Raw genomic sequence first — 9044 nt, 5'->3', positions numbered from 1 at the left:
AGTGACTGGCAATGGAGCTCAGAAGTTTAAAAGGTCAGCTTGGTCCTCATCTGCCAGCCACCAACTTCTCTGCCTATACGCAACCAGAATTTCTTTTTTTTGGTACCGAGGATCAAACTTGGGACCTTGTGTTTTGCAACCAGAATGTCTATAACAGCTTCCCAGAAATACTGTATGCATATTATTATAATTCCCCATTTTTATGTCAAAAAAAGATAACACAGGATCACTTTCTTCAACACGGAATAACCTTTGCTTAATAATATCTTGGAAATTGTCCTGTACCATCCACAAGCACAGAGCACTTTCATTTTTATGGCTGCATCATACTCCAAACTCTTGAGCCCTTCACAGTGTCCTGAACAATGTTCTGTCGAGTGCTGTGGACACAGACTGCCCTGTGCCTATCTGCAGGACAGACTCCTGGGACTAGTGGGTCCAAGCATTTGTGCCACTGCTGTGTGGACATGGATGAGAGAATTGTCCTCTGAGCTGGATGTGTATGAGCAGCAACAAGAAAAAGTGCTTTTGCCTCAAAGCCTCACCAATAACGTAGACTTCAAAGCACCGTGTGTCTGGGTCCACAGGTGTCCCCAGTTTGATGTGAAATGCTAGTCCCGATGCAATGGGGCTTGGAGATGGGACCTTGGGGAAGTGACCGAGGTGCAGACAAGGTCATGAGGGTGGAGCCCCGGGCGGGACAGGGCCAGGTCCCCACAAGAGGAGGAGGAGCAAGTGCGATCCTTCTGTGCCTGCCAGGAGTCTTGAGAAGCTCAGGCTGCTGGCTCTTGGCCATGGCCTTCCCAGCCCCGGTCTGGGTCATCTGTAAAAGCAGAGAAACCGACGACTAGGACACAACGTTTTTATCTTTGCCAGTCTGATCCAAAGTGACATCTTTATGTATTTTTTCTCTCTAACTATTTTAAGATGGAAAGTTTCAAACTATAGGAGAACAGTTTCAAGTACACCACCATCGCTGCCCTGAGAGGGGCCTGCCCCCTGTCCTGGTCCACCCTGGCTTGCCAGTGCCTGCAAGTGACAGGTGAGGGGAACACAGGCCTCGAGTGGGCGGAGCCAGTGCCCTGCACCAAGTCGCACCCAGCCCTTAACGTTTCTGTCTGGAATGTGTCACTGTTGTCCAGGGATGGTACCTGTTACAGCCTCTTCATGCTACAGACCCCCTTCCACTGCTTTCCGCTGTTTAGGGTGAGGGGGCAGAACACACCGTCCGACATCCTGGAGACGCTGTCCCCCCTGTGCCGTGAGCACTGCACAGAGGAGGGGACGCTGGGCCCTGGCTGTGCTTTGGCAGTGAGAGGGCGGCAGACCCCAGGCAAGGAGGGGCGGAGCCGGGAAGAGAGGTGGGAGGGGCTGGTGGAGAGGCGCAGGCCCGGCAGGCTCACTGCCAAGGCGCGGCCAGAGCTATTCCAGAGAGGCTGCCGGGCCAGGCACGGGGAGAGGAGTGCGTGGCGGGAGTCAGGGTGCCCAAACCTCGGGTTCCAGAGTGGGGGGATGAGCGGTCCAAGCCACAAGCCAGGAGTGGGGGGCTGAGGCAGGATGGGAAGTAGAGGGGGACACTGGTGGAGCAGCTGAGAGGCACCCAGAGTGGAGGGGGCAGGGCAGGGCAGGGAGGTCCGTCACTGCACCTGTCTGGCGCGGCTGCTGGGACAAGTGGACCCTACAGGGGGGTGGAGCCTCTGGAGAACAGCCAGGGGTGGGGTGCAAGCAGACTGGGAGGAGGCAGCACGAGGGACTTTGCCTGCCTGAGATTCGGGTAGGCATGCCGATGGGGATGGCGTGGACAGAGGGTAGGGGAGGCGCCGGGGATGGCAGGTGGGGGGCTGGAGGCGGAGTGGCGGGAGAGCAGGGCGTCAGGTGTCAGCACTGGAGGCACTGGTGGTGCCGGCGGGGTGCCGCAGAGGAAGGTGGTGGAGGAAGGGGGCTGAGGCGTTGGTGTTGGAGGTGCGGGCGGAGGTGGAGGTGTTGGCGTCAGGGGCACTGGCGCTGTGAAGGCAGTGGAGGAGGCGCGGGCAGAGATGACGGCGGTGAGGACCCTGATGTCTGAAAGGCAAAGGCTGAGTGCTGGGTGCAGAGAGGGTGGGACGTGGCTGGGGGAGAGAGTCGCCAGGGAGGACCAGGGCAGAGGGCTGGAGAGGCTTGGTGTTCACCCTCTCAACACTGCTGGGTCATACCTGGGCCCTATGTGTGTGTCCTAGGCTCCCCGAGGGGTCTGCAGAAACCCCCTGTGCCGGGAAAGGACTGGGGGCTGCTCAGGAATGCTGGAAAGGGTGAGGCAGCACAGATGGCAGCGGGCAGCTCAGTGGCCCCAAGGCCAAGGGCCAGGGACATGGGGAGGGAGGTGGTCCCTAGCCTGCACCACTTCCCATCCGGCAGCCTTCTGCAGGTGCATCCACATGCTGCGTCTGGGCCGCGTGTCCACCTGGACCTGCTCACGCGACCTCTCACCCAGTGTCCTTGCAGAAGGCTTCTGGCCTGCACCTATCTCTGCGTGGTCTACCTGCCTGGGGAGTCTCCAGGACACCTCTGAGCCTTTCTTTGTTCTTGGTGCCCTGCAGAGCTACTGTCCCAACAGAGGCCCCAGGCCTCTGACCACATTGGGACAACACAGGCACAGCTGAGTCCTAACCTTCCTTCATCAAAGGAAGTTGGATTCTGGGACTAGGGGCCACTGCAGGCCTTTCCACATGCCTGTTTACCACCCAGCCAATGGGTCAGGCTGGATGCCCTCCAGGGAGGGTGTCAGGGGCCTGTGCTGCCCAGGAATGGGGCTGTCAGCTTTGGTAAAAGCTCCAGCAGTGGGCCAAGTGCCATCTCACCTTGGCAGAGCAGTGCCAGGCTGAGCAGGGTGCAGGGGCCCAGGAAGCCCCTCCCCAGGCTGCCATACAGCAGCAGCCTTTTCCTCCTCCTCCTCCCAGCTGGGAGGCTGGGCTGAGCCGTGTGCCCTACAGGGAACATGACAGGGCTTCCTATGGGACGTGATGGGGCCCAGGCACAATGGGAGTTGGGGGGGGCAAGGACTTGCATCTGGACCCAGGCTTGGGAAGGGCACAGGAAGTGGCCTAAGAGTGGACAGGCCCATCTGGACCCCACACAGCCTGACCTCCGGGGACCCTGTGGCAAGCACAGCCCTAGCTGCACTGAGCTCAGGGTCTCCTGGGGCCTCCCTGAGTCGAGCAGGTGCTTTAGCCTGGGGAGGGTGAAGCTGACAGCACATGTAAGGGCCATTCTCTCTCAGCTGCCCCAAGAAGAGAAGCCCAGCCCAGAGACAGGGCTGGGGCCACCTCATCCCTGCTTAACATGCCAGGCAGGTGGGGGGAGTGTCCACTGGTCCTCAGCCCAGAGGCCAGGCAGCTCACCTACCCAAGGGGCCAGGTCTGCCCAGCCACCCACTCAGGAGAGCTGGACGGTGTGGGGCACAGTAGCTTCCAGGGACCCAGGTCCTCTCTGAGAGAGGCAGGAATGAGGGAGGGAGGGAGGGAGGGAGGGAGGGAGGGGATAGGACAGGGAAGGAGGGAGACACCAGCCACAAAATCAGGAGGTCTCACCTGGCCCAGGGTTGGCAGGCTTCCTGGAGGGTACAGCCTTCTCCTCCAGGCTGCCGTCCCAGCCTGCACCTTGCAGGGGCCTCCCTGTGGCCCTCTGCCCCAGCCTCCGGCAGTGGAGGGCAAACGCGAGGAAAGACTGTGCTGCTGGTTATCAGCCTGGCCCACTGAACCCACCCTTGCAGGAGTACGTGTGGTGTCCAGGCACAGCTCCCAAATGCCCACCACCCACTGGCCCTCCTCCCAAGCCAGTGGTGCCCACCCTTCATGCCCTGGCATCCCCAGGAATGACACAACTGTCTCTACCTGTGGTGGGCTTTATTACACTGCCATCGTGACAACCATGACGTGGACACACAGCAAGATGGCACCTGTCTCCATGGCCAGCCCAGGCAGTGGCAGGCAGAGGCTCCCCACCGAAGCTGAGGGGGACAGCTGTCTCCCGGGTCACTCTGCAGTCGTCCCAGCCGACAGGCTCCACATGCCACTGCCCCCCAAGCAGTATCTCAGATACATAGATCTACGTAAGTGTGCATATTTTATCTGAACCATCGCCTACAAAATTAAAACTGATCATTCTCATTACATTCACGTCACAGTAACTGTGCACAAAGACAACAAACCCAGTGTTGGTAACGCAGGGCAGGCATCCCTGCCCTAGGAAAGCACTCAGGGAAGCCAGTGACAGTGCTGTGCCTGCTAGTGGCAGCTGCTCTCCTGCTGGGTGCTGGACACACAGGCAAACCCAGAACCCATAGCACGTGGCCATGTCCCTCCAGCCCCCATGAGGTGGGGTCAGGAGCCAGGACCACCAGAAGCAGGTGTCCCTCACTCATCTCTCTGGGGCTGCAGTGGTCCAGGTCCCAGGCTGGCCGCAGAGGCACCAGGAGAGTAGAGCCCGTAGGAAAGTGGACAGCAGTCTGTCCCCCCACCAAGAAGGCGACTGGCATTTGACTCTGGATCAGGCAGACAAATGAATATAACACCAAGCGTTATGAGGAGACAATGACTGAGACTCAGTCAGACTCCGTCCCTGTGCCACTTCCAACCACAGAGAAACAGCCTGGTGTCCTGGTGACAGCCAGGTGTCCAGGCAGCTCTGCTACTTGCTGCCCCACTAGAGGGTGGGGGCACCCCCACTCCACCTACCCCATGCTGTAACCATCAAGGTTCCAGCAGCAAGACTGGTGTCCAGGTAGCTGGCCAGAAGGACTTCCAATGCAGCAAGCGTGTCCTTCCCATTCTGGGGCCAGTGGGTGTGGACTCAGTGGGCTGGTGCGGCTCTGGTCCAAGGGATCCCAGCCTCTCCCTCCCCATATGATGGCAGCACCCACCCCTGCTCCAGTGGGGAAGAGAAGCCCTGAAGACGTAGCTCCTGGTAACCCTGTGCTTCTGGTTCAGAAACACCTGAAGCCCCAAGGAGACCCCTGGAAGGTGGGAGAGACCCCAGGGGGAGCTCCCTGCCCCCACCCCAGGGATGCCTGGAGGCACACTGGACTGGCACTTGCCCCATTGCCCATTGGCAGACATCTGGCGGCCTCAGGGAGGCCTTTTCTGAGTCCAAAGATAATCCATTTCCAAATTCCCAGTTTCTCTGCCCAGACTTACGGTGAGGTCAGGATCACATGCTCCAGAAGTTCCACCCCAGTGACACTGACCCGAAGGCCACTGGCTTTAGCTGGCTCTCCTCCTGCTGCCCTGGGGACCCTGCTGTGGCTGCACCCCTTAACACCACTTGCTGTGCCCCAGGCCTTCCCAGCAGGGGCCCCTGCTGCCACGCACCAGGGGTGGTCTGTTTCCTTCCGACCTGTGAGTCACTGCAACTGGGGAACCAGGCTCAGAGGACACCCAAGCATGCCAGAGAGGTGATCAGAAAAGCCCTGGACACCTGCGTCAGCCACACTGAGAACCCGAGGCCCAAATTCTGTCCTGAAACCTGGCTGGGAGGCAGGGAGGACAGCCCCCTCCGCAAACACAGCTCCTTCCATCCCCGGGACCCACCCAGCAAGGGGTGTCACACCAGCAGGGACTTGGCCACTCCGCAGTGGAACTTGCGCACATGGCGGTACAGGTCCCCAGACTGCGTGAAGCGACGCTCACACCAGCGACAGGCATGCGGCTTCTCCCGCGTGTGTACCACGGCGTGCCGGCTCAGGTTGTGGGAGTACTGGAAGCTCTTGCCACACTGCATGCACGTGTAGGGCTTCTCCCCCGAGTGCGTCCGCTCGTGCCGCTTCAGTGTGTAGGTGCACGAGAAAGTCTTGCTGCACAGTGGGCAGGTGGGCACGGCACCGTCGGGCGAGAGCCGGGCCCGGGTGGCATCCCGCTCACGGAAGTGTGCACTGAGGTGCTGCTGCAGGGCATGGGCGCTGGGGAACAGCTTGCAGCACAGCGGGCAGATGCAGAGGTGTCCTCCAGGACCCAGCTCCTCTGCAGCGCCCACCACCGGCTGGGAACTCAGCTCCAGCTCCTGGCTGGCCACCTCGCGGCAGGGCAGCAGCTCCAAATCCAGTGGCAGGCACTGGGCTGTGGGGGCACAGGCTGGCTGCAGGGGGCCGCGGCTCTCCCCCTGTTCCCACGGTGAGTCCTGCTCATCCTTCACCAGAGACGGGGAGCCTCGCTGCCTCCGGCTGCTGCAGACTGGTGTCTGGGGCGGCTCTGACCTCGGGCCCGGCTTCAGCGACAGGTCCAGGGCTCGGTCCGACTCCCGTGGGGCCTGCCAAGGGGCAGGCCTGGATGCTGGCAGACGGAGCTTGGCCGTCAGAGCAGCCGGGCTGAGGTCCGGGGTGCATGCAGGCAGGGGGCACGGTGGCCGGCCCTGCGGCTCTGCCTCGGGGGCAGGGACGCCCCGGTGCAGCACCGGGCTCCTCTCCCTGAGCCTACCCTTGCAGACCTTGACGATGTCATACATGTGCAGGTAGCTGGCGGCGGCCAGGACGTCCTCGACGGGCAGGCTGCGCAGGTCCAGGCGGCCCTCGTACATGAAGTCCAGCAGGAGGCCGAAGGCGGGCGCCGTGACGATGTCGCCGTTGAGCCGCACCGTGTCGCGGCGGCCGGCGGGCCGGTCCCTGTAGAAGAGGTGGAAGTAGACGCTGCACGCGGCCAGCACGGCGCGGTGCGCGGGGAAGCGTGCGTCGCCCACCAGCACGGTGCAGTCGCACAGGAAGCCCAGGTCGCGCTGCTGCCTCAGGCGGCTCAGCAGCCGCCCACCGTGCCCCGGGAACTCCATGCCGCCGCCCTCATCGCAGGCGCGCGCGGGACGCCCGTCAGCGCGCCGGGGACGCGCGTGCCCGGGCCTCCGGGCACCTGCCGCGAGCCGGAAAAACTCGCCCGAAAGTAAACAGAAGCCGCGCCACCGCGGGGAGCCCGGCGCCCCCGCCGCCCGCGCCCCTGAACTTCACTCCGGCGCCGCGCCCCCGACGTCGCGCCCGCGCGCCTCCCTCGCCGGCCGCCGGGAGCCGCCGCCCCCTTTAAGGCAGCGGGGAGCGGGGAGCGGGGCGCGGGGCGCGGCGGGCGGAGCCGGACCCCCGCTCCCCTCACCGGCTCCGCCCTCCGCTCGCCCCGCCCCGGGAGCGAGGCAGCCCCACCCGGGCGTCGGTTAGAGGGGGCGGGCCGAGGCGACTTCCCGGAGCGGCAGAACCTCTGAGGTCACCTCGCCACCCCGGGCCGGCCCGTCCCGTCCCGCGCGCAATCGGCAGGGGCGCTGCGGGCGGTGGGGTGCGGGGCGTGGGGGGACGTGGGGGCTCTCGCGATACTTGTCGCCCGGCCTCCGCCCCCCCCCCCCCGTGAGGTCCGCGTAGCACCCGTTTGCAGAGGTCCCCTGCGGAGCGCCGCGAGGGAGCAGTCGGCAGACCAGGCCTCGGAACCCCCACGGGCACCGGCCGGGGGTGGCGAGGGGTGTGGGAGGAGGCGCGTGCGTCTTTCTTGGAAGGAAGCCTTCCCTTGGATCCACGCCCAGACGCAGTGGGGTCTCGACCCCGAGTCCAGCAAGGGGAGCCCCACCATCTTAGACCCTGGACAGGGTGGGGAGGGACGCTAAACTGGGTGTCCCAGAGCACAGGACAAGGCCCTGGGCAGACAGGGTGTCTGGGGAACAGGTGGCCAGCGGCGGGAAAGAGCTGGCGCGGGGGACCATGACCGAAGAGGGGACACGGAGAGGGGGAGGTGTCCCCGCGGAATCAGGGTCGGCGGGGATTCGAGGAGGCGCCGGTGCTTCCCGGGAGCGACAGAGCGATGGGTTTTGGAGCGTCTGGGAGGCTTCTTCCTGGACACAGCCTGGGGGCGCTGTCCGAGGCGAGCAGGGTCCGGGAGGGTAGTCCCGTTAATGAGGCGCTCTAGACTTTATTCCCTTCAGGGTAAGGGGAGGGGACTGCCCAGGGCCATGCCGCAGGTGTCACATTGCTGGGCCAGGGTTCCAGTCCCACCAGCCTCATGTGGAATTCCTGCCTGACACTGCGTCCAGGGATGGTGGGTGTGCCAGATGGGTGGGCGCGTCTGTGCTGGGAGTGGGCAGTGGTGGAGTGTGACTGTGTGGGGTGGTGGACGATAGGGGATCACCAGGGTCAGGCAGTGGGGAGTGGGGAGCCCAGACCTCGATCCTCAGACTGGGAGAGGAGTGCCCAGCTGTGAGACGCCGGAACCCTGGGCGGCTCCAGACCTGGTGGTTTGGAGGGCTGTGGGGCTGCCTGAGGTCCTGAAGCCCACAGAAATTAGCACCTGAAGTTTACGGAAGGAAAGCCCCCTTGCTATATTAAAACATTATTCCTTGTTTATCTGAAATTCAAATTTGACTGAACATCCTGCAATTTTATTTCCTAAATCTGGCAACTGCAGTTCCGAATCCTGGAATCAGACCGCACGCCTGGCCCTCAGGCAAGCAGAGGGGCAACAGACCCCTGGCTCCCACAAGAGGACCCTTCCTTTCCATAATGTGCCCCTCGTCAGCTGGGGTCAGGCCAGCTCAGGGTAGAGCCTGTAAGACCACCCCTCTGGGCCGAGCCCAGCCTCTCCTGGCCTTGGCCCCTGCCCTCATCCCATGAGCCTTGATAACTCCTGGCTGCAAAATGGGCATCAGAGCACGACCCAGAGGCTCAGAGAATATTAGTCACAGGGCCTCTTTGCTGCTGGTCACTCAGCCCAGGACGGTTCACCCCCCTAAGCCCTTCATGGCCCCTCTTCATTCCTGTCTCTGCTCGCAGGTCCTGTCCTAGAGCTAGGGTGCTCTTCCCTGGTCCTCTGAGCCCCCCCAATCCTCCCTGGCCTTCTCCAGGTACCCCCTGGACCACTGCCGAGCAGCTTCCCTCTGTTCCAGGGGCCCAGTTCTGAGGCCTGCTGGATGCTTGGCCAGCCAAGAGTGGTGTCCAGTGACTGCACTCCTTCATGTCTGCTGTTCAGCACGGCCTCCCAGCCTGGCCAGCAGGGCCAAGAGCTTGTGGGGAACAGAGAGGGTCAGGATGCTGCCTGCAGGACCTGGGTGGCTGG

The 9044-nt window shown here is 62.8% G+C and overlaps 1 protein-coding gene across 1 annotated transcript; it reads right to left on the bottom strand.

The window, feature by feature from the left end:
* Nucleotides 1-3570: 3570 nt before the first annotated feature.
* Zbtb42 (zinc finger and BTB domain containing 42) lies at nucleotides 3571-7035 on the bottom strand. The gene has a single exon (XM_004836849.3). It carries the CDS (start codon nucleotides 6790-6792, stop codon nucleotides 5578-5580), a length of 1215 nt encoding a protein of 404 aa, XP_004836906.1. The 5' UTR covers nucleotides 6793-7035; the 3' UTR covers nucleotides 3571-5577.
* Between the last annotated feature and the right edge of the window lie 2009 nt (nucleotides 7036-9044).

Source organism: Heterocephalus glaber, unplaced genomic scaffold, assembly GCF_053883595.1.
Source record: "Heterocephalus glaber isolate CG9 unplaced genomic scaffold, H.glaber_assembly_v1.0 deba00001608, whole genome shotgun sequence".
Taxonomy (NCBI): Eukaryota; Metazoa; Chordata; class Mammalia; order Rodentia; family Bathyergidae; genus Heterocephalus; species Heterocephalus glaber.
This window is presented reverse-complemented; position numbering and strand designations above follow the sequence as displayed.

Excerpts from the sequence above, each read along its gene's own strand:
- Zbtb42 (XM_004836849.3), bottom strand. The coding sequence starts at position 6,792 with ATGGAGTTCCCGGGGCACGGTGGGCGGCTGCTGAGCCGCCTGAGGCAG.